Source organism: Eptatretus burgeri, chromosome 9 (genome assembly GCF_056783735.1).
Source record: "Eptatretus burgeri isolate ZD-2024b chromosome 9, Ebu_testis_v1, whole genome shotgun sequence".
In the NCBI taxonomy this organism is placed as follows: Eukaryota; Metazoa; Chordata; class Myxini; order Myxiniformes; family Myxinidae; genus Eptatretus; species Eptatretus burgeri.
In genome coordinates this window covers 74,897,504-74,923,655 of record NC_140969.1, presented here as the reverse complement: position 1 = coordinate 74,923,655, position 26,152 = coordinate 74,897,504, and the positions used below count along the sequence as shown (strand labels likewise).

General features: G+C 41.2%; 1 protein-coding gene across 7 annotated transcripts in view; it reads left to right on the top strand.

Annotated features, from left to right (window-relative positions):
• The window catches only part of LOC147020373 (FERM domain-containing protein 4A-like), a 327,216-nt gene extending 302,071 nt beyond the window's left edge, over positions 1 to 25,145 (top strand). For 4 of the 7 annotated variants that reach the window (XM_085895688.1, XM_085895687.1, XM_085895683.1 and 1 more), the window contains 3 exons: positions 4,068 to 4,251; positions 10,080 to 10,179; positions 22,977 to 25,145. In XM_085895688.1, the coding sequence (XP_085751814.1) occupies positions 4,068 to 4,251; positions 10,080 to 10,179; positions 22,977 to 23,103 (411 nt within the window). In that variant the 3' untranslated portion in view covers positions 23,104 to 25,145. Of the gene's footprint in view, positions 1 to 4,067; positions 4,252 to 10,079; positions 10,180 to 16,586; positions 16,665 to 22,976 lie in introns of all 7 variants that reach the window. The other 3 variants (XM_085895686.1, XM_085895685.1, XM_085895684.1) reach the window with 3 other exon arrangements.
• The last annotated feature ends 1,007 nt before the right edge of the window (positions 25,146 to 26,152 follow it).

Here is a 26,152-nt window from a genome sequence, read left to right as displayed (position 1 = left end):
CCCTATTCCATCGCCAGGCCCTGCATGATCACCGGGTGCCGAAAGCTTTCTTTCTTTTGGCGCTCGGCGATGACCCATGCCAAAAGGGCGTACTCAATTTCCACTCCATTTGTTTTCTTCATTTCTTCTTTGTTTGTTTGTCTCAGACATCAGACTTTGAGCAAGGAAGCTGACATTTGGACACAATAGTGAACAAGTGCTTTGGCAAAAACGGTATTTTTATTTTTTTGATTAATCAATTAATTTATGAACTAGTTAATGATTATCGATTTATTAATTACAACTTATTTATTTTCTTTCTCATCTGGGCAATATCTCAGGCACCTTTTGAGCTTGGAAGCTGATATTTGGGTATGACAGTGACAAGTGATTTTGCTACAAAGGGTATTTTTGATTTTTTTGATTAATCAATTAATCGATGAATTTTTTTTCATCTATTAATTAATTTCCAAAAAGTTACAGATTTGGATGAAACGGTGGCGATTTAGGTACGCTATTCACCAAATGATTAAAAAATGAATTATTTTACCATTATTATTTATTAATTAATCAATTCATAATAAGCAATTAATCAATTATTGTACACCGCTCCCTCGCAATTCCGTTTCCATGTGCTGCGTGGTGGCATTACCAGATGCCAAAAGCACCCCGGTAATGTCGCATGCTGGAGGATATGTTATTTATTTATTTGGCATGGGGGCAGTGCACTTTGAATGTGCCTCAACTTGTGTTTTTTCTTTTCTTCTTCTCTTTTTTTTTTCTCTCTCTCTCTCTCTTTGTTATTTTATGATTGTGATTTCTCATTCATCTATTAAAATGTATAATCATAAGACGATATTCCAATTCCAATTCCTGAGTAGCATATTGTCGCCAAGCATTGCTTTTTATTGGGTTCCTCCATGTTTCATATCGATAACTTAAATATTAGTCTTATAACTATTGTAATTCACAAAATGAACCGTTATTATGAAGTTTTGTGTAATATACCATTTTGTTATATTTCAATTTTATTTGTATGATAACTTGAAGCATGAAATAAATTAAACTGAAACTGAATAATTACCTTCGCATTCTGCGAAAGGTTATGTTTTGGTCGGCGTGTATTTATTTATTTATTTATTTATTTATTTATTTATTTATTTATTTATTTGTTTGTAATCTTGTGATTCGTATAACTCAAAAAGTATTAAACCGAATTGCATGAAATTTGGTGGGATGATTGGTTATTAGCCAGGAAGCATTCGATTAGATTTTGGGATCGTTCGGGTCAAAGGTCAAGGTCAAGGTCACGAAAAGGTCAAAATCATCTTTTTACGATAACACGGTCAATTTTTATTCAATTTGCATGCAACTAATGCCAAAATGTTCAGAATTCAACGCCTCATCTTGTGATATGCAATATGACACAATGACGCCCATACTCTTGTTACCGGTTCAGGGTCAAAGGTCAGGGGGGTCACGACCTTGAAAAATATGCGGTTTTTGTCATAACGCGGTCAATTCTTCTCCGCTTTACATGAACCCAGCACCAAAATGTTCAGAATTTAATGCCCAATCGTTTGACACAATGACGTCATAACACATGTCACCGGTTGGGGTAAAATGTCGGGGGGGGGTCACGCCCTTGAAAAATATGCGGTTTTCGGCATAACTCAGTCAAATCTTATTCGATTTGCATGAAACCAGCATCAAACGAGATTACCTTCTCTTGTTGAAACGTTGTATTCACCGAGCTTGCGAGTGAAGACTCGCCAAAACGACGTGAGTTGATTGTTGTTTAGTCCATAGCCCCCGAAAGTCGGGGGGGTCATGACATTATAGATATGTGGTTTGTGTCATAAGACCATTCATATGAAACCAGTTCCCCACACTCATACCAAGAACAAAAAAAGTAGTGGCGGCAAAGGTATGCGCTCTATGAGTGCCCGTTCTAGTTCTCTGATGTATTAACATTGATCAAAGTTTTCTAACCACCGTGGAAGCAGGCAGAAGCTGAGGTCTTTTGCTCCAATGAAGGGTTAACGACTGAAACATCACCTTCTCCATGCTTCCCACGGCAGTTAGCATACCTTAATCAACGTTCTGTTGACTTAATCAATTGTTCTGCCTGTCCGCCAATGCAGATTGACACACCTCCACAATTGCAACTAATTTTCCATTCTCTAAACCAGTCAGCCTTATCCCATTTGTAAGCGAAAATGGCATTGGTCATTTTAGTGGACCACAACACTCATCTTGCATCCAAGTTTCTGAGTTTTAGCTTTCACTCTGGACATGCTGCTTCTTCCATGTGAACAATGGATTTACAGTTTACCACAAATCTCAAACAAGAGGTCATGGATATCAAACTGGATATTTCATGATACATTTGATTATATCTGGCACTCTGCCCTACTTTCCAAACCATTGGATGGTATCTATGGTCCCCTTCTTGACTCGCTATCAAATTTTTTTAATTATTTTATTGAGAGATTGAGGCTTGTTGAGTAGATGAATGACAGAGGTAAGAGGCTAACACCTCAACAATGGAGCAGAGGGAAAAAGCAAACAATGAGTGTGGATTTGGCAAGGAGCAAAAACAGGCAGCATAATTAGTACAGACAGATTGAGAGGACAAGGAATCAAAGGAATTGTGATCACACTGGAAAAGCTAACAAATATAAATTTATTAAGGATTTGAAAGCAGTGCGGTTGCTTTAAATGGCATTCTCTCCAAAAAAATTGCCTCTATCGGTCAGCATCTCTTAAGGTAGCATTCTGGGTCAAATCTGCCCTGTTTATTGCACATCAATGACCTCTCTCCATCGCTGGAAAATTAACGTATCACTTTGCAGAAGAGTCCATTGTGTGCAAGATCGTACCTCATCACCTGTGTGCCAGGCACGATGCAGCAGCATCCCTCTCTGCTGACCTTGAGAGAACAAGCAAAGCATTATATCATGGAACATGTCCTTTAATGCAGGAAATACCCTGAATCGAGCTTCATCCCAATATAAGAACCGCCTAGAAATTTTCCAATTTATTGCCCACATTCTCTGGGAGAAGGTACAGTCTCTGGAGCTCCTGAACCAGGCCAAAAGCTCCAACCTTTTTTGGTAGTTCTCTCCAAGTCCATCTCCAAAACTGGACAGTCTCATAATTCTTTGCATGACCAAGTACTTACTCTACTATCCTCAGCTTCGAAAGGTGTACATTGGCATTCATTCAAAGCGTCATGGCATATGGATACCCACGTGAACTTGTGCTGCTGTTTTTGCCATCTTGCATGCTTGGAGACCAGAGAGTTTAAGGTCCTCCATGTCCCTGGCATTTCACGACAGGGGGGGTGTTTCAGGTTTGCTTCTTCCTCACCTCAGACAACTTGGTGGCCTTGCAGACTTTTACTAGCTCTATTTTGATCTTACTATAAGCTGTCTTTGTCTCAAGCTCCCTCCAGAACCAAGTTTACCACCCACAACCACCACATGGTTGCTCCTGTTTCTACATCTAACTTTTATTTTAGCCACTGATACCCTGTCCCCCTTTTACCTGCAACACCTCTTCTGATGCTTTGGTGCATCCACACATTCTTGTCTTGTTTCTGTTTTGGCCCACATTATGTCTGTTCACCTTTTTTGCCCTCAGTTCCACTTTTCCCCATGCATTGATTCCTGTATTAAAATGGAGCACTCCCATCCTCAACACTTCATTGCACAGCCCACACAACAAGCAAACCCAAGCATAAAGACAATCCACAAATCACGCTTTGTTTTTCAATTTGCAACCTTCGTGGTCATTTTTTCAAGTTTCAACAACAACTGATGTAACTCATGAAAGCAACGTGACATTTGTTGCTGTTTACAGAATTTCTCACCATTGATGTCTCACTCTTGGTGTGACATCCAGGAGAAAAAGTGCAATCTCACACCAAATACTTGACTTGATAATAGGTATTATTGTTGTTAGGATACTGACATTGGAATGCTAATATCATGTCTGTGATAAAATATTTATTTCCATTTTTTTTTTTTAAGTGATCAACTGATCATTGTTGCTCAGTGTAGTGTGCCTTGCTACATTGGGTACAGGTTGTACGTGGTTGCTGTCAAGACTTAGTACACACACCACCTTCAACCATTGACCACCTGCGATCATGGTACGAGCGAAATTCCCATCGGCGCCTCTCCCATGGCTGGACTGAGACGGAGTGGCAAGGAGGTAGCAGTCCTCAGCAGTCACCGGCTTCTGACTGGGTCGCAGTGGCTCACGTTGGTAGGGGCCCAATGCTTTCACATAGCTTTTTCACCAAAGTTCTTAATTAAATTAATGTCTGGTAAAGTTATTGGCTCTTTATCAGGTAACTTTTGAATGCTCATCAACAAGATTTTAATAATCTAACACAGGGATTCCCAACCTGTGGTACACGTACCACAGGTGGTATATCTGGACTTTCTCGGAGGTACGCGGTAGCGTGGTTTTTTTAACGCAATTTTTATTTTACTTCTCTCTCATGCAGCTTGTGCACAATGATTAAATTTATATTGAAAGCGGCTGTACATTGAAAGCTGTTTGTTATCGGCCATTGTGCACAAGTCTTATTACTCGTTTTGTCTCTACACTGCACACTGTCATCATTGCTTCTTGCCCGGCTTATTGTTACCGTTATCGTTCACCAGCATCATGTGAATGCGAAAATATTCAGAGAGTTATCTCAAGTTAGGCTTCACTTCCATCCAAAAAGGTGAATTAGAAGCTCCACAGTGTGTGATTTGTGGAAAAGTTCTCGGCAATCAATTTATGAAGCCAAGTCTATTGAAGCGCCATTTTGATTCTGTTCATCCTGAACACAGCGACAAGGATCATGATTTTTTTCGTCGAAAGGAAAATGCCATGAAAAGAGCACGCTTCGACAGCAGCGGCAGTTTTCAACAGCAGTCCACGGCAGCCGTAAAGGCATCCTACTTAGGTGCACTGCGAATTGCAGAACAGAAAAAAACCTCACACCGTCGGTGAAAGCCTCATCCTTCCCGCCACAAAGGATATCGTACGTCTCATGCTGGGAGAACAAAGCACCAAGAAGCTCAATTCTCTTTCGTTGTCAACCAACACAGTTCAGAGGCGCATTGAAGAAATGTCAACCAATATTCGTGACCAGGTGGTGCCAGAAATCAAGGCATCTCCATGCGGATTTTCTATGCAATTGGATGAGTCAACTGACGTGGCAAATTGTGTCCAACTGTTCGCGTTCGTTCGGTACGTGCATAAAGCCAAGTTCAAGGATGAAATACTATTTTTCCGCCGCTTAAAACCACAATGAAAGCAAAGGACATTTTCAAAGAGGTGTCTTCCGTCTTTGATCAAGTTGGGCTGTCATGGGTTAATCTGAAAGGCTGTACTACAGATGGTGCTCCACCTATGTTTGGGTGCAGATCAGGTTTCCAAACGCTTGTGAAGGCAGTTGCTCCTGAAGTGCGCGGCCTACACAGTACGATCCACCGCCACGCACTCGCAGCCAAGGCACTCCCCAAGCCATTGACTGACGTTCTCTCAACCATGATCAAAATTGTGAACCATGTGAAATCCCAGGCTCTCAATTCGCGACTTTTCAAGAAACTTTGTGAGGATTTCGACTCCGACCATAAAGTTCTCTTATTCCACACTGAGGTGAGATGGTTATCCCGTGGAAATATGGTGGAGCGCGTGTTTGGACTGTGAGCTTCGCTTCGCGAATTCTTCAAAAACGATGGAAAACCAAAGACTGTCGATTTCGTCGCTGCTTTGAACGACCCCGACTGGGCATTGCACCTGGCTTATTTGGTCGACATCTTCTCTCAGTTAAACGCCCTGAACAAGTCTCTTCAGGGGACTGGCGCGACTATCATTGACTTCATAGACAAGGTCAAGGGATTTCAGGAAAAACTCCGTCTGTGGAAGACGAATGTTAAAGCAGGAGTGGTGGTCATGTTTTCTTGCACGGCCGATATTTTTCAGAAGCGTGAAAAGAATCCCCCAAGGGAGTTCATACAACTGGTAAAAGATCACCTCGCTTCTTTGGATGAGGAATTAAATTCCTATTTTCCAGATCTCAAGGAACTGGATCTGAAAATGATTCGCAACCCATTTCGCATGAATGCATTGGATTTGCCACCTGGAACAGGACTGCAGGAAATCTTGATTGATCTCCAGAACGACTCCACAGCCCGAGATCAGTTTGACGAGATGAATCTTGTGGACTTCTGGTGTGGAATGTTGGGGTCTCACCTTAAGCGAGCTGCCCTGGCTGTTCATTCGCTCATAGTATTCCCATGTACATGGCTGTGTGAAGCTGGGTTCTCGTCAGTCATTATTCTAAAAACAAAACAAAGATCCCTACTGGATGTTGAACAAGATGTTCGGTGCGCTTTATCCATAACAAAGCCTGACATCTACCTGCTTGTGAGCAAGAAGCAGGTTCAACCATCCCATTAACTGGACATTTTACACAATCAAATAGGTACTTACTGTATCATTCTTTTGTTCAGATCAGATTGCTCAATGTCATAGTTGTGTGAATTGTTAGTATTGTTTAACTCCCCATTGTCGTATCTGTATTGCAAATAAACACTATTTTAGGTGAATTTTGGTAAAGTGGTACTCAGGGGGACCAGGAACATGTGAAATGGTACCCCAGTAAAAAAAAAAAGGTTGGGAATCCCTGATCTAACACAACTCTACCTAACGAAGAAAGGAAACTACACAATATGTAAGATAAGTGCTGATGGAATAGGGTGAGAGCAGAGGTAGACAATATCAAACGGAAGACCAAATACTGCGTTGGAGTCATCAGAAGGAACCCGAATAGGTAAAGAGAGATGCAGACAATCAGGCAGAGTACAAACAGATAGATTGACAGGGGGATCAATAGGAACACTGAGAGGCAGGGAGCACAATTGGGCAGAATAATACAGGTGGATGATTGTTATGTCAACAAACAACCATTGATAAACTGCAACCATTGTTGTAGTTGTTGATCAGTGCCCTTGACCTGTGGTTGATCAGTGCCCCAGACGAGATACACTTCTAGTCTTGGGGGATTTCAATGCATCGACTGGAACTGATAGGGATGGTTATGAGGTGTGTGTTGGTCCCCATGGGTCAGGAACTATGAACCAGAATAGCATTAAGTTCCTTGACTTTGCAAGAAGTCATGGACTTAGGGTGGCTGGTTCATGGTTTCAGCGCCCGCAAGCTCATCGCTGGACTTGGTATTCCAACGCTGGCGGTGTGGCAAAGGAGATTGACCATGTCCTCATTGACGGTCGTTGGAGGATGATCCAGAACTGCAGGGTCTACCGGAGTGCTCAGTTCCTCAATACTGACCACAGGCTTGTTGTAGCAACTCTAAAGCTGCACCTTAAATCCTGGAGAATGGTACCATCCCAGCCTAGGCTGGATGTTGCCAAGCTCAGGGATGAGAGAGTAGCTGAGGAGTTTGCGAACAGGCTGAGTGGACACTTGGGGGTCTGGGTGCTTTGGGGGTCCTGAAGAGTTGTGGAGCACCTTCAAGACCACCGTCCTTGATGTTGCCGGTGGATGCCTTGGAGTTCACCGCAGGGCAAAGAAGAATTTTGTCTCTCAAGGGACACTGGATACCATTGACCAGAGTCGCAGGGCCAGGCTGAATGGCAGAGCTGAGCTGTTCAGGGAGCTGAGGCGTAAAACTGTACGTGCACTGAGGGTGGACAAGGAGGCCTATGTGCGAGGAATCTGTGAGCGGGTAGAGCATCACCTGTGGACAGGTGATTCTCGTCCCGCTTACAGGGGAATTCGCACATTACGTTCATCCAAGCCCATCCCTCGGAGCACTGCAGTTCGAGCAGAGAGTGGTAGGCTCTTGACAGAGGAGTCTGAAGTGAAGGCCCGCTGGGCCGGTTACTTTGAGCGGTTGTACCAGGCTGATCCCCCAGCTGTCGAGTTGGACGTCAAGGGTGTTACAATCCCTGTTGCTGACCCTCGAATCAACTGTGGTCCACCATCGCTTGTGGAAACACGGGCTGCGGTGAACCAGTTGAAACGGGGCAAAGCTCCAGGGATCTGTGGCATCCATGCCGAACTTCTCAAGGCTGGTGGAAATGCTGCACTCGCGTCGTTGCATGCAGTTTTGTGCTCTGCCTGGAACACAGGCATCATCCCAACTGACTGGAAGAGGGGCCTTGTTGTCCCTCTCTGGAAAGGGAAGGGTGATCGCCAAGACTGCAACAACTACCGAAGGGTGATGCTGCTCTCAGTGCCGGGCAAGGTCTTTGCTCGGATAATTCTTGATAGGGTTCGCCACCATCTGCTTGAGCACCAGCGTCCAGAGCAGTCAGGCTTTACACCAAAGAGGTCAACGATTGACCGTATCCTTGCTCTTCGTGTCCTCACTGAACGCAGACGAGAGTTTCGGCAGGGGCTGCTTGCAGCCTATGTTGATCTCTGAAAAGCGTTCGATTCAGTGAATCGGGATGTCCTCTGGAGGATTCTTGGTCTTCGTGGGGTGCCACCGAAACTGATCGATCTGATGTCTGAACTTTAATCTGGTACTGAGAGTGCTGTGAAGTGTGGTGGTACCGCCTCTGACTTATTTCCAGTTGTTACTGGAGTTCGTCAGGGATGTGTACTTGCCCCCACACTTTTCAGCACTTGTATGGACTGGATTTTTGGGAGGATGTCGGAGAGATCAAGTTGCGGTGCATCGTTTGGCAATGTCAAGATCTCGGACCTTGATTTTGCAGATGATGCAGTCATCTTTGCGGAGACTTTAGACATCCTCTTGGGGGCCCTCGAGGTGCTGAATGAGGAGTCGGAGCCGTTGGGATTACGGATTTCTTGGGTCAAAACAAAGATCCAGGCTTTCGGTGACATCTTGGATGCTGCTGTCCTGTCTGTGTCTGTTTGTGGTGAGGATGTTGAGGTCGTGGATAGATTCACTTACCTTGGCAGTGATATTCATGTCTCCGCAGGTTGTGAGCCGGAGGTCAATAGACGTCTGGGTCGGGCCTGGGGAGTCATGGATTCACTGGATCATGGGGTGTGGCGCTGCCGGTACCTGTGCGGGAGGACGAAAGTCCGAGTCTTCAGGTCCTTGGTACTTCCAGTCTTGCTCTATGGGTGCGAGACTTGGACTTTGACCAAGGATCTGAGACGGAGACTTAATTCCTTTGGTACCAGGTCTCTTCGGAGAATCCTTGGCTATCGCTGGTCGGATTTTGTGTCCAACGAGCGGTTGCTGAGAGAGACTCGGATGAGATTTGTTACCTGCATAGTCCGTGAGCGTCAGCTGCGGCTGTATGGACATGTGGCTCGTTTTCCTGACGCTGATCCTGCTCACCAGATTCTCTCAGCGAGGGAGTCTCATGAGTGGAGGAGGCCAGTGGGCCGACCACGTGCCTCATGGTTGCAGCAGGTTGACCATCATCTCAAGGAGATGGGGATGGGCCTGGCATCTGCCTGGGGGATGGCCAGACGGAGGCCCCTGGAGTACCGGCGGAAAGTGGACGCAGCGACGCGCTGTTCTGGCACATGCTCCCATACCTGACCCTGATTGTTGTAGATAGATGAAGTAGTAAATGCACAAATGGGGAATGTCAGCGAGAATGGAAACAATCATAGTTAAGTGTGGAAAACAACTTGATGATGCTGCTGGATCACCCCCCCTCCTTCTCCCCCCATGATTTGGAGGGAGATTATTCCACAGATAAGAGAAAAGGTGCAAAATAAGTGAAGGTATGAGTTTCCAGATCAGTGAAGACCCATCAAACCTGTGCAAGAGTTGTCAAACTCTGGTTGTTTGTCCATGGTCTATCCTTTTTTTAATACTGAGCATCAAGCAAGGAAGCAGTAAAAGCCATTTTTTTTTTAAGTGTTTGACCGGTATGGCTTAGCCCTGGTTTGAACCGCCAACTTCTCAGACTCAGAGAAGACGCTTTAACCAATTACACCACCTTGCAATGATAGAGTGAAACTTCCCATCTGTGGAATCATTGATACATGCTGTGTATACCATTTTACCCTCCCTTCTTACCAAATGTAGGGGGCCATAAAGTAACAACCAATGTGCTTTACAAACATCTTTGTGTCAGTAGGAGGAGGGAGCAACAGACGAAACATGCTGTCTGCTTACCCAGAGTCATGTGAGCTGAACCAGCCCGGACTGCTTGTCCCTCAACATCAACACTCAAGGTAGAATTTGGCTTACAAAGGCATCTCACTTATTGGTGCATTAATATACATCGCCTAATTACTGCACTATTTAACATTCCCTCATTGCTATGTTAATAGGCACCTCCTCATAGCGATGTGGAGAGACTATTCCTCAATTCCACATTCATGGACATCTCATCACCATGTTCATTCAGATTTCTTCATTTTCATACTCATGGAAATCTCACTGCCATGTTCGTCAACATCTCCACATTGTCATTTTTGTCTCATTCTGTTCACACTTTTATACATGGAAAACGAGCAGGGGTACCCGACATTACCGGGTGCTGTTCTAATCCTGTTGGCATTTTGAAGAAATCAATCAAAAAATTTTAATCACACACTCAAGAGTGATTATATCTATATATATATATATATATATATATATATATATATATATGTATATATATATATGTATGTATATATATATATATATATATATATATATATATATATATATATGTATATGTATGTATATATATGTATATGTATGTATATATATGTATGTATATATATATATATATATATATATATATGTATATATATATATGTATATATATATATATATATATATATATATATATATATATATATATATATATATATATATATATATATATATATATATATATATATATATATATATATATATATATATATATATATATATATATATATATATATATATATATATATATATATATATATATATATATATATATATATATATATATATATATATATATATATATATATATATATATATATATATATATATATATATATATATATATGTATATATATATATATATATATATATATATATATATATATATATATATATATATGTATATATATATATATATATATATATATATATATATATATATATATATATATATATATATATATATATATATATATATATATATATATATATATATATATATATATATATATATATATATATATATATATATATATATATATATATATATATATATATATATATATATATATATATATATATATATATATATATATATATATATATATATGTATATATATATGTATATATATATATATATATATATATATATATATATATATATATATGTATATATATATATATGTATATATATATATATGTATATATATATATATATATATATATATATATATATATATATATATATATATATATATATATATATATATATGTATATATATATATGTATATATATATATATATATATATATATATATATATATATATATATATATATGTGTATATATATGTATATATATATATATATGTATATATTTAATTTTGATCCCAAGTATTTATATATATATATATATATATATATATATATATATATATATATATATATATATATATATATATATATATATATATATATATATATATATATATATATATATATATATATATATATATATATATATATATATATATATATATATATATATATATATATATATGTATATATATATATATATATATATATATATATATATATATATATATATATATATATATATATATATATATATATATATATATATATATATATATATATATATATATATATATATATATATATATATGTGTACCAGGCGCAGTGGCGTGCGCCTGTAATCCGGCTATTTGGAGGCTTGGGTTGGATGATCGCTTGAGGATGGTAGCTCTGCGCTGGGCCGCGCTATGAGAGGGTGTAGGGCAGCCTGGAATCATGGCAAAACCCAATCCTTATCCCTGTGTCGTAAGAGGCGACGAGGGTTGCATCAGGAAGGGCATCCGGCGTAAAACCTATGCCAAATCAGTATGCGGATCATAACGGATGATCCGCTGTGGCGACCCCTAACGGGAGCAGCCGAAAGATGAACAACAACATCTTCTTCTTCCTCTTTCGGCTTGCTCCCGTTAGGGGTCGCCACAGCGGACCAACCGTCTCCATTTCGCTCTATCCTCCACATCTTCCATTGACACTCCAACCACCCGCATGTCCGCCCTCACCGCATCCATGAACCTCTTCTTTGGCCTTCCTCTTCTCCTCCTGCCTGGCGGCTCCATCTTCAACATCCTTCTCCCGATATACTCCGTTTCCCTCCTGTGCACATGTCCAAACCATCTCAATCTCGCCTCTCTCACTTTATCTCCAAACCGTCCTACCTGCACTGTCCCTCTAATATACTCATTTCTTATCCTATCCATCCTCGTCACTCCCAACGAGAATCGCAGCATCTTTAACTCTGCCACCTCCAGCTCTGCTTCCTGTCTTTTTGTTAGCGCCACCGCCTCCAAACCATACAACATAGCTGGTCTCACTACCGTCTTGTATACTTTCCCCTTCACTCTTGCAGCTACCCTTCTGTCACAAATCACTCCTGCAACTCTTCTCCACCCACTCCATCCTGCCTGCACTCTGTTTTTCACTTCTCTCCCACACTCTCCGTTACTTTGGACAGTTGATCCCAAGTATTTAAACCAATCCACCTTCCCCACCTCAACTCCTTGCAACTGCACCATACCACCACCCTCCCTCTCATTTATGCACATGTACTCCGTCTTACTCCTACTGACTAACATTCCCCTTCTCTCCAGTGCGTACCTCCACCTCTCAAGGCTCGATTCAGCCTGCTCCCTACTCTCCCTACAGATCATGATGTCATCCGCGAACATCATAGTCCATGGAGACTCCAGTCTGATCTCGTCCGTCAACCTGTCCATCACCATTGCAAACAGGAAAGGGCTCAGAGTCGATCCATGGTGCAATCCCACTTTAACCTTAAACCGGTCCGTCATTCCTACCGCACACCTCACCGCTGTCACACTGTCCTCATACATATCCTGCACGATCCTCACATACTTCTCCAACACTCCCGACTTCCTCATACAATACCACAACTCCTCTCTTGGCACCCTATCATAAGCTTTCTCTAAATCCACAAACACACAATGTAACTCTTTCTGGCCTTCCCTATACTTCTCCATCAACATTCTCAAAGCAAACATCGCATCAGTGGTGCTCTTTCCTGGCATAAACCCATATTGCTGCTCACAGATCGTCACCTCTCCTCTCAAGCGAGCTTCCACTACTCTTTCCCACAACTTCATGGTGTGGCTTAACAACTTTATCCCTCTGTAATTTCCACAGCTCTGCACATCACCCTTATTCTTGAAAATCGGAAGCAGTACACTTAATCTCCACTCCTCCGGCATCCTCTCACTTTCCAAGACTTTATTAAACAATCTGGTTAACAACCCCACTGCCATCTCTCCTAAGCACTTCCATGCCTCCACTGGTATACCATCTGGGCCAACCGCCTTTCCACTTTTCATCTTCTTCATAGCAGTCCTCACTTCATCCTTACTGATCCACCCCACTTCCAGATTCACTATCTCCACCTCTTCCAACCTTCTCTCTCTCTCATTTTCTTCATTCATCAGCTCCTCAAAGTACTCCATCCACCTTCTCAACACACTCTCCTCGCTCGTCAGCACATTCCCATTTGCGTCCTTTATCACCCTAACCTGCAGCACATCCTTCCCAGCTCGGTCCCTCTGTCTTGCCAATCGGTATAAATCCTTTTCCCCTTCTTTTGTATCCAACTTCTCATACAGCTCGTCATATGCCTTTTCCTTGGCCTTTGCCACCTTTTTTTGCTTTTCGACGCCACTCCTTGTACTCCTGCTGACTTTCTTCATCTCTGACTATCCCACTTCTTTTTCGCCAACCCCTTCTTCCTTATACTTTCCTGTACTTCCTCATTCCACCACCAAGTCTCCTTATCTTCCTTCCTTTGTCCAGATGTCACACCAAGTACCTTCCTAGCTATCTCCCTCACAACTTCTGCTGTAGTTGCCCAATCATCCCACCCATCTTTACCACCATCCAACGCCTGTCTCACCTCCTCCCTAAATTTCACGCAACAGTCTTCCTCCTTCAGCTTCCACCATCTGGTCCTTGGTTCAGCCCTCACTCTCTTCCTCAACCTCACCTCTAAAGTCATCCTACAGACCACCAATCGATGCTGTCGAGCTACACTCTCCCCTGCCACAACCTTACAGTCACTAATCTCTTTCAGGTTGCATCTCCTACTTAAGATGTAATCCACCTGTGTGGACTTTCCTCCACTCTTGTGTGTCACCCTGTGTTCCTCCTTCTTCTTGAAATACGTGTTTACCACTGCCATTTCCATTCTTTTTGCAAACTCTACCACCATTTGCCCTTCCACATTTCTCTTGTTGAGACCGTACCTCCCCATCACCTCCTCATCCTCTTTATTCCCTTCCCCAACATGTCCATTGAAATCTGCTCCAATCACCACTCTTTCATCCTTAGATACACTCTCCACCACTTCATCTAACTCACTCCAGAAATCTTCTTTATATTCCATCTCACACCCCATATGTGGGGCATATGCACTGATGACATTCATCATCACCCCTTCAATTTCCAACTTCACACTCATCACTCGGTCAGACACCCATCTCACCTCCAATACCCTCTTGACATGATCTTCCTTCAAGATTATCCCGACACCATTTCTCCTCCCATCCACACCATGGTAGAACAGTTTGAAACCACCTCCAATGCTCCTCGCCTTACTCCCTATCCACTTGGTCTCTTGTACACACAGTATGTCCACCTTTCTTCTCTCCATTATATCAGCCAACTCTCGCCCTTTGCCAGTCATCGTCCCAACATTCAGAGTTCCAACTCTCACCTCCACACTTCTACCCTTCCCCCTCTCCCACTGCTTCCGGACTCGCCTTCCCCGTCTCCTTCTCCTCCTTCGCCCAGCAGTAGCACAATTTCCACTGGTACCCTGCTGACCACCGGTACCGGTGGCAGTCGTTGGTAACCCGGGCCTCGACCGATCCGGTATGGAAATTCGTTTTGTTGTCCGCATAATGCTTTGGCATAGGTTTTTACGCCGGATGCTCTTCCTGACGCAACCCTGGTCGCCTCTTACGACACACAGGGATATGGTACACCTATTCGAACCGGGGCATACACCGGGCCCAGTACAACTGGTGCTCATTTCGCCGACCTCGGAAGGATGGCAGGCTGAGTCAACCCCCTGGTGTTTTCGACTTGGTTTATATATATATATATATATATATATATATACACATTATATATATTAATTCAGTGTCCCAACGGGGCTTGAACTCAGGACCTCTTGGGTCCCAAGCCACTGCCCTTACCGCTGTGCCAACACCAGGCTAGATGAACAACAACATATATATATATATATATATATATATATATATATATATATATATATATATATATATATATATATATATATATATATATATATATATATATATATATATATATATATATATATATATATATATATATATATCCTAAAACACTCTCCAACACTCGCTGATGAACCTCTGAATGTTTGACAAAGAGAAATATTACCATGCCACACACACACACACACACACACACACACACACACACACACACACACACACACACACACACACACACACACACACACACACACACACACACACACACACACACACCTCGTTTGCATAGGTAATCCATTTTTTAAATCGTCCTCAATGATGATGTTGATATTTTCAACCATTAGTCAAAATACAATGCAATTTTCTTGAAGCACTCTCTGGAGTAAAATGTCAAAATTCGAAGGTCTACATTGTGTCTTGATGTTGACATTGATGTCTCCCAAGGTCAACTTGGGAACCTCTTAATGGATGTTGCTTTTCATTTTTAATGCTATATTCACGCAACATGAGGACATTAAGATACCTCCTTGGAGAGATTTCTTGTAGTAAGTTAATACAAGACTCCAGCAAGGCGGCAATTGTTATTGCAAGGATGCAAAAAATGCTCGTTAAGTTAATACAAGGCTTCAGCAGGTGCACGTGCACCTGGAAAATACTTCCGGAAACAATTGCAATGAAACCACCGCTTCATCTGGACTTTTAGCATTGAGAGGATGTAACTAAGAATGTGTGAAATGGTGATCGGATACTAATGGGATTCAATTATTGCACAATGAAACATTCCATTTAAAAACACATTGTAAGGATGCAGCGCAAACGGAAGTTCCATTTCCTTCTTTTACCTTCAAGCCTCTTGCAACTGTCTCAGCTCTGGAAGTGCAAGCTGATGCAATCTGTGGGAGCTTGGTTTTACTCCAGCACTTTCTCAGTCCGCTGTTCCTCATGTTGTTTTAGCCATTTACTTGTTATCGGGTGGCATTAACCCCATTCCTTCCAAGCAAGCATGCTCATGTTGGTTGCTAATCTGCTAACCCTCCTTGCTTTCTCCTGCCTTTCCTTTTCTGCTTGCAATCTCATGGCCTACCAGCCAGGACAATCCTTCCTCACCTACTCAGGATGATTCTTCTACCCCGACAGCAGATGATGGCCACGATAGCTAGAGGAGGCAAGTGATAGATCGATCCTGCTTGTAGGCCTACACAAGGCCAATTCCAAGCCTTGTTGTGATGAAACTATTCTGCAAGTTTTTTTTTCTTTCGCTTCCTGCAGAACTGTTGCAACATTAAGATATATTTAATGATCTCCCAGGGCAGCTACATCTACGTGGGACATTCAAATCGTTATATGAATGGGATACTCAAAAAGTCCAAGAAATGCTCACGTTTTTATTTTTCAATTTATTCGAGTATATAATTGGCAAATAATTTTTTACTAATTACATATATAATTAAAATTTTTACTCATTACATGTCGGTATTTCTCAGACCATTGTGTTTTGTTTGTTGAATGGTTCGAATGCTCGATGTCATTGCTGAAGAAGTCGATTTTCTCTTTTTGTTCTCACTAATCATACTATGTATAATTTGAAGTGTCTGTTTGTTTTTTTTTCCCCACCTCTGCCACCTTATGCTTTCACCCCTGTCTGTCTGTCCATCGATCTGAGAGCAGGATATCTCAAAAAGTTGTGGACTGATTCAGACAAAATTTGGTGGACAGGTTGGGTGGTGGTGGTGGAGGTGGTGGTGGTGGTCGTATGGCAGCTTAGCTGCCAGGGTAGCTATCATTTATTGAAGCGCAACTGTGTCGCTGATGCAGTGCCCCTCTACCAGTACACACACTGGAACTGGTACTCATTTCGCCGACCTCGGAAGGATGACAGACTGAGTCAATCCCCTGGTGTATTAATTCAGCAGCCAACGGGGCTTCAACTCAGGACCCGAGGATCTCAAGCCACCACCCCAACCACTGAGCCAACACCAGGCTTGACAGGTTGGGTGCGTGACAAGGACGAATTGTTTCGATTTTGGTGAAGATTCGGATCCAGATCTAGATCCGAGAATATTATTACCAACTGTGCCACCAAAGGTGCTGGATTTTATGTTTTAACCCCTGTCTGTTTGTCTGTCTGTCTGTTCAAGAGCAATATATCTCAAAAAGTTATTCACGGATTTGGATGAAACTTGGTGGACAGGTTGTGTGTGTGCCAAGCACGAAATGATGAGATTTTGTTGAAGATCTTGATCCGGATATGAGAATTTTTAAAATTTTCAAGTGATTCTTTACCATTGAGAGATGGATCCAAAAACGATATATAGCACGATGTTTCAAAACGTTGTGGATGGATTCGGACAAAACTTGGTGGATGAGCAGTTGTGTAGGTGATGAGAACAAGCTCATTAAATTTTGGTTAAGGTCCGGATGGAGATCTGGCCGATCATTGGGATACAAAACATAAACCGTTCAGCCGGGCGGAGGGATGCGCTCTACCATGTGCCGTTCTAGTTTGTCTGTTTGTGTGTTTGTTTAACTTGTATGACCTCATGAATCGCTGGATGGTGGTTGTAGTTGTCATCCTACGAACGGGGTGCACAATAATATTTTAGGTGCTAAAGACAAACCATATTCCCAGATGCCAAACATGTTTTAATATCAACATTCCAAGAGACCACAACAAAGCAGAGATGCCGAGCATGACGAACATAATGAAGATCAACTTGCAAAAAAATAATGATAATAAATCATTACCCCAAGTGGTGGAGGCTGGTATTACAATTAATAATACAATACGCCATTGGAGTCAAAGTGAGGGAGTAAACCCGTCCATAAGGACAGGTTCTTTGCTCGTAGTGCAGAATCTGTGATCAAATCATACTTGCCTATCAATGAATAACATCACTTTCCTTCATGATGCACATTCATCTTTCTCTTAATTTATGAACAAAATATTATTCATGTTATAATTCTCGTTATTGTTGGGCTATTATTTCCTCAGCTAAAAAACGAGGAGTTCAGATAATTATTTCATTCTTATTTCGACTATTGCAGAGATAAAAAAAAAAACACATCATTACCTCCGCCACCGAAGGTGAAGGAGGTTATGTTTTCACCCCTTTCTGTCTGTTTGTCTGTTTGTCTGTGTACAGGATATCTCATAAAGTTGTAGACTGATCTGGATGAAATTTTGTGGACGGGTTCGGTGTTTGAGAAGGACGAACTGATTCGATTTTGATGAAGATCCGTGTCCAGATCCGACTATTAGAAAATTTTGAGTGATGCTTCACCATTGAAAGATAGTGCTAAACCAATATATAGCACGATATCTCAAAAAGTTGTGGACGGATTGGGTGTGTGGCAAGGACGAATTGATTCGATTTTGGTGAAGATCCGGATCCGGATCTTCATACGAGTATTATTTAATTTTTTTAAGTGATTCTTCACCATTGAGAGATAGGGGCAAAATCGATATCGTAATGTATGGCATGATATTTACCCTCGCCCAAGGAGAGCGTCTTGCATTTGTGTCCGTTTGTCTGTTTGTCCGCACAGAACTTTCGTGTTTTTCTCCGCATTCACTTGCCGGATTGAGACAAAAATTTTAACCATTGGTGCGACGACGAGTGTCGAATGTTTTAATAATTATGATGTCATAGGTCACGTGGTGTGGCAGTCATATTAGAAAAATGGAAAAACTTTGGACCTCTGTATCTCCTCCAAAAGCGCACCTAGGAAAAAAATTGAAATTTGGCACACATCAAGTTATGGGGAATGAGTGTGATTTATGATGTCATAGTTGCCCTCGTTATGACGTCATAATTGCATATGTGGAATGCCACATCCAATCAGTATGAAAATTTTTGTGGCTCATCTCCGGGATAAAATGGTCCACAGGAAAAAATTTCATGATGTCATTGGTGACGTGATTCGGCAGCCATATTGTTTTATTTTTTATAAAACCTTCAAAAATCTTCTTCTCTGAAGTGGCTGAACATATTGTGGTGAAACTTTACACATATGACTGCCTGTCCATGAGGAACAAAAGGTTCACACATGTGATGTCATTGGTCACATAGTTTGGCAGCCATATTGTATTTACCCTAAAACCTATAAAAAAATCTTCTCCAGAAAGGCTGGACATATCGAGGGGAAACTTCACACAAGTGTTCTCCCAGCCATCAGTGTACAAGTGGCATATAGCAAGTACTCTTCACGAGGAATGAGTATGGTATTTTTATGACGTCATAGGTGCCTTTGTTATGATGTCATTATTGCATATGTAGAATGCTACATCCGATTAGTCGAAAAAAATTTGAGGGTCATCTTGGGATAAAATGGTCCACAATTTTTTTTTGATGACATCATCGGTCACATGATTCAGAAGTCATTTTTTTTTTAAACCTTCAAAAAATCCTCTCTGAAATGGCTGAAAAGATTGAGGCGAAACTTTACACATATGACCGCCTATCCATGAGGAACAAAAGGGTCACACATATGATGTCATAGGTCACATGGTTTGGTAGCCATATTGGATTTATCCTAAACCTACAAAAATACACCTAACCACTCAAAAGAAGTCCTGGCGAGGGTTTGCAATCTCTGATTGATCTTTTTCTTTTTCAAAAATGTATTGGGCCCGAAATATGTTCTCGTGGATCAGGCATTACGTGGCAGAGGTAGACGCTCTACCGAGTGCCCTTCTAGTTTGCAATGAATTAATCTGCTCTGAAATCATTGCCACAGCTTTTGGTTTAAGGAAGGATGCAAATGAATGCTGGCTGGAGTTTTATTTTTGCAGTTTTTCTGTGGATAAAATGTTTGTCAATATCTGAGTTCATCAAGCTATAAAGAGACTGCTGATCAATATATGGAGAGTACTGTGAGACTGTGGAAAGTGGTCAGTAGGAGTTGAAGGCGGAGTTGAAATGGCAAACCATCGAAAGGTGGTTTTACATGAAGATGAACAAAAGAAAGAAAAGCATTTGTTCTTGATAAACGTTTTGACTTCTTAAAATAGACAAGAAATGAGCTTGTGGATAAACATGTGTAACCTTTACGTGCTTGAGCTGAGGAATAGCAGACAAGGATGAGGGTATACGGTCTGTTAAGACACAATCATAATTTTGTGTGCATTCTGTGGTTGCTGGTTGCATCATTCCTGGGAGCATGGCAGCACCACTGATGCAGTGCCCCCTGTTTCCAGTAAGCTGGTACTCAGTTTGCTGACCTCAGAAGGATTTCAGACTGTCAATCCACTTGGTGTTTTTATCAGCACGACAGGGGCTCCAACTCAAAACCATAAGATCTTAAACCAACCACCATAACTACCTCCACCAGGCTTATAAGATAAAATATAAGACCTGAGAGGCCATCGATGTTTCTGCAATGGAAGTGAAACAATCCCTGTGCCTGAGTCTCACTTTGGTGGTGCCAGTGATGACCAGCACTTTTTCCTTTTCTCTCTGAACCAGTGCCAAACAATATAAAAGAGGTCAACCCATGTATTTCATTCCGTTTGCTGCAGAACACCGTGCATGTCATTGGATGTCAAAAACTGGTGACAACCGAAAATTATTAGCCTGGCAAAGTATGCTAATCTCCATCCAGTTCTGGAAATGTGGTCTTCTGCAATTACAATTGGCATATGCTATTCAATAGCTCAAGAGACTACCTTTTCTGAAGGTTAGTTAAAGATGAAGATGAGATGGTTTGCAACTTTTGTTCTCAAGAAAATGTGTGTAGTGTGACAAAAATCACACACACACACACACACACACACACACACACACACACACACACACACGCATGCAGCTTTGAGGGTGGTTGCATCATTGGTTAGGGATGCAGCTGTGCCACTGATGCAGTGCACCTATTGCCAGTACACTGGTGCTCATTTTGCCAACCTCAGAAGGATGACAGGCCGAGTAAGCCCCACCTAGTGTTAATTCATTGGCTGACAGGGCTCGACCTCAGGACCCTAGGATCCTATGCCAACCACCCAAACTCCGAAGCCAACACCAGGCTTTAAAATATACACCAGAACAAAGTATAAGAATGTAAGAGTTAAGTGGATATAATGTTAGAGGATAATCAAAAACAGTCTTTATAAAGATGAGAGAGGGTCTGCAGATATGCTAACCGCTGTGGGAAAGAGGGTGAAGCGGCTTTTCAGGTCTAAGCTCTTATTCAAAGCAAGAGAAAGGGACATTTACTAATATGAGAGAAAACAGACTAACAGCTGATCTTCTCTAGATTTGTTGAAACGAATGTAGCCACTGCCAGTGTGTGAGTGTTGCCAGAATGAAATAATGAGCAAAGTGGTGAAAAAGATTGTTCAGGATGACAAAAGCATCATTTGTGCAAACAAGTATCAAGATTGGTCCTAAAGCACTGTCCCAGGGTGACGGTACTCTCTTTTATGAAAGCAAACGAATAGGTGCCTCGACTCAGTGATGATCTCTGGGGAAAAACTTTGTGAGCTGAATATGAAGAGGTCCTCTGCTACTTCAAGAGTTTGTACAATAAATAAAATGGCACAGGCTGAGAGCTGAGCAAGACTTAATAGGTGCCATACTGGTTAAAGGAGATATGATTTGAGACACCACCCAAACCTCTTTAAGCTTAAGGTATCTGAAGCAATCAGGACAGGTGCTGGTGGTTAGCGATCATGTAGTAATTGAGAATTTAAGAATGAAGCAATATCAGACAATACAAACAATTAATTTTATCCATTAAAAGTTGATGTATATTTTGCTGCCAATAGAAAATGAGGTCGACTGCTGGTAAACATACTCTTATCAACTTATAATTGATAAAATCCAGAGAATAAGAACTATTTGATGTTGGCTGTAATTTTGGAATTCATTGCTTTGCTTATAATTGCAGGAAGATTGACCTTTTTGTTTTTTTTTATTTAATTGATCTTTATTGACATCCTTCCTTTTAGAATGTTGATCCAAGGCCGCTCTCAACCATGGAACCTACGAACTATCATGGTTTCTGCTGCCCTCTGCTGACAGTGTAATCTTTCGGCAGTCGATAACTTTCTGATAAATTTCACCTGCACTTAATACTTGGCAAACAAATAATAATTAATAATAATAATAATAATAATAAACAAACAAATAAATAATTGTTGTGTAGCACTTTTCTGCTCTGTATGGGGAAGGAGCCCTTTAGATGCAGTGTGAATATTGAAGTCCTTTGTGTGTCTAAATATATTTGAAGTTGTTGAGGTTCGTTTTTGTCAGAGCTTAAATGGAACAGCCAACTTAATCCCCACCCCCCGCCCTTCACTCCCCCTCGACAAGATTGGGCGGTGCCATTTTGTTCCGTCTTCCTGAATGATGACAACCAAGAATGATTAAAACAAATTTTCTGGATCATTAAGTAAAGCCCCCTTCTCTCTCTCTCTCTTTCCCCATTTTCACCCACACCACCAATCGCCACTACCTCCACCACTCTCTCACTTTTATCGTTATAGGTATTACCCCAGACTGCTGTACCCAGGCATGTTCAAGAACCAGGCAAACTACTCAAGCCAACCTTTGGGACCTCCTGTGCTGGCCTGGCATGGTGAGGAGTTGCCCAGCACCGCACGCCTCACATAATGGACACATTGAGACTTGCTCAAGGCCCATCAATGCTTCGAACTTTCAGACATGGAACTCGGAATAACTACAATGCAGGGATAAAAGGCGGACGGAAAACTCTGGTGCTTTTACGTGCAGAAATATCTCACTTTTATTTGTTTTGAAACTGATGAAAAGCTGGGCAGAGCCCAGTGTGAGAATGGAAGTTTTGAAATATACCGAGAATGATTACCCACAAATGTCATTTATATGAGAATGTTTCATTTTCTCAGTCGAAGATGAAAGATTAATTGAAGTCAGGATTTATAATTACTTTTGATGACCATCGGCCAGCATAGTTGAGAAGACATTTTGAACAAATCTTTGTTACATATTTTAATCTAGCACTTAGCACATACCATATGAAGGGAATGGTGGTAGTTGCCATCGTTGAGTGAAGTGTGGTGGAGGCCTAATGTGTGGATATTCAGGAAACTGAACATATAACGATAACTGAGCAGGTGAAATGAAGAAGGTGTTGGTGGAGGAAGAATGAGCAGACTGGGGATTACCTTGGAGTATCTTGCTCCACCATACTCTGATATTGTGAACCACACATATTAGCTTATATCATACAAGCTATTGTCTTGCATAACAAAGACCAGGCCTGAGGTCAATGACAAGGATGGAATAGCACTTGTACAACGACAAGTCGAGCATAATTGCAATTGACTTCAAGTCTAACTAACATCGACTGCTTTTTACACTAAACAAGTACATTTTACAACCTTTGCCTTGTTGCAACCACAAAGCCTGCGGTTTGTTTTTACCACCACCAAACAATGAAATCTACCAAACCAAAGATGCTTCCCATTAGTTGTTGGGTGGAAATACTTGTACGCCATTCCACTGCTAATGCAGTGACAGCACTCTGGGCTTAGTTGTTAAAAACAGATCGTAAAAGCTCATTCTCAGTGGAAAAGCAGTCCATATTTAGTAATACAATAGTCTGCATGATAGATATATGTTTGGTAGAGCTCTGCTATGTTGTCTTCCCATCCACCCATAAATCGCACCATCCTCGCCACAGTTTTGGAAAACTCAGTATCGTAAATTAAAACGTCATAATTAATCAGTTTGTGGTTCGATCATCGCAGGGTGATCGAGTTACATGGGATTGTGGATTACGTCTGTATCCAAAGGAGACTAGTTGAGGTGTTTAAGGCTATTTTATCCACGTTGCTGTCCGAGTGCTTTGTGCGTTTGCCATTGTGTCCCTCGCTGGTGCTAAAGCGAACATTGTACAAGAGATTGCGCCGCAACGCGCTGCGATGACCGTGCTCCTCCCCAAGGCCAGGTGAATCGTTGGATTTATTTATTTATTAACCCACTGACCCAAAACATCATTTTTTAAACTTGTGTGCTTTTTCGTACTAACGTTGTGGTTGTTTTTTTTTTTTTAAATAAAACATTTTGCTATTTGTTTATAAAAGTTTTCTTTAAAAAAAACAAACGCAAAACCGTATTTAAGGCAATAAGTGTTTTGATCTCCAACTCTAAATGAAGATACCTTTTTAACAGTAATTTTTTTTTGGGTTTTCCATCCACCTGAAAACAGCACTGGCAGTGTTATAGCGTAACGTTACTGAGGTATCAATGTTTGTGGGCTCAAAAAGACACAACGCAAACTTACAATGTAAAAAAATTAATTTTGTACACTTTGTATATAACATTTTATCACAATATGCCTTTACAGGTTATACTATGTAACAATTTCGTGATAAAAAATAATTATTTTAAGCTGGTTCTTAATACAAACACTCCTCATTGTACCTTTGGGATATGAATGCCATGATTTTTTTATAAACGCGTCGGTATTTTGGAAGTTTTAGATACGACTCCGTAATGTTGTGTTGCAGATAGCAGGTGCGTACACTTTTGCAAAGTTTACATTTCTGTATGTGTCACTTTGTTGACTTGTAAATATCTTAATACAAATGATGCCACGTGTGTTGCTGATTGATGGTAAAATCGTTGAGCATTAAAGAGAGACACACCAAGGACCTTGTCCTGCAAAATGGTTTTGTGTGTCGTACGAGTTCCTTTTATCGTACCAAAATGAATGGTGCGGAGGTGGCACACTTCCCTTTGAGCGAGCTGACCTTGATTTTCTTCTGGCCCAACAATAAACTGTCAGACTTGTGCTTCACAGGCAGAAGGTTGTATCACTGAGCGTACCTTCCTTTTTGATGGCTATTAAGCTGGGTGAACAATTTGCTTGCATGAATCAAATCCATCCATCCATTGGGACTTTACTCTGTGCAGAGCGTTGGTGTTGCCGAAGTTGTCTCCGTGGCTATTGGACACACTCCTGGACGTGTCGCCACTCCGACACAGGATACCAGCAAGCTGGCACTCATTTTTCCGACCTGGGAAGGATGACAGGCAGAGTCAACCCCACCTGGTATTAATTCAACAGCTGAGGGGGCTTTGAACTCAGGATCCTAGGATCCCAAGATTAATCAAATGAAATACCAAATACTACATTGGAGTCATCAGGAGGAACACAAATAAGCAAAAAACAAAGAGCAAGTCTCCAGGAGGTACCTTGATAGGATTCGAGCTTCGGTTGCTACTGCTCTACCCCAAATCCCATGTAGGTGTAGCCAAGTGAGCCTGAGAAAAACAATTTGTAAGAATTCACTTCTCCATCTGAAGACGGATATATATGTAACTGATGCATGTTGAAGACCCCATCATGTCTTTCAACGAAGGCTCGATGACTTATCATGACCACCCTACACAAATTCTCCAAAATTTCTGCCATATACCATATGGGGGGGAGGGGGGGCACTGCAGCACAGATGTGCACCTAATCAATGCTACTGCGAGCAGCTATATGCTGTGTATGAGAGAAGAGAAGACTTCTTTTAATCCACCAAGCACAAGGTAGCCATTACAATCATCTCTCTTCACCAGCTGGAGAAATTTGGCAGTTTATGGAGAAGTTGCGGAGGTTCATTATGAGGGAAAATGGTTTGAAATATACAAGTCAGAGGAAACAAGGAAATTCACACCAATTGTGGCA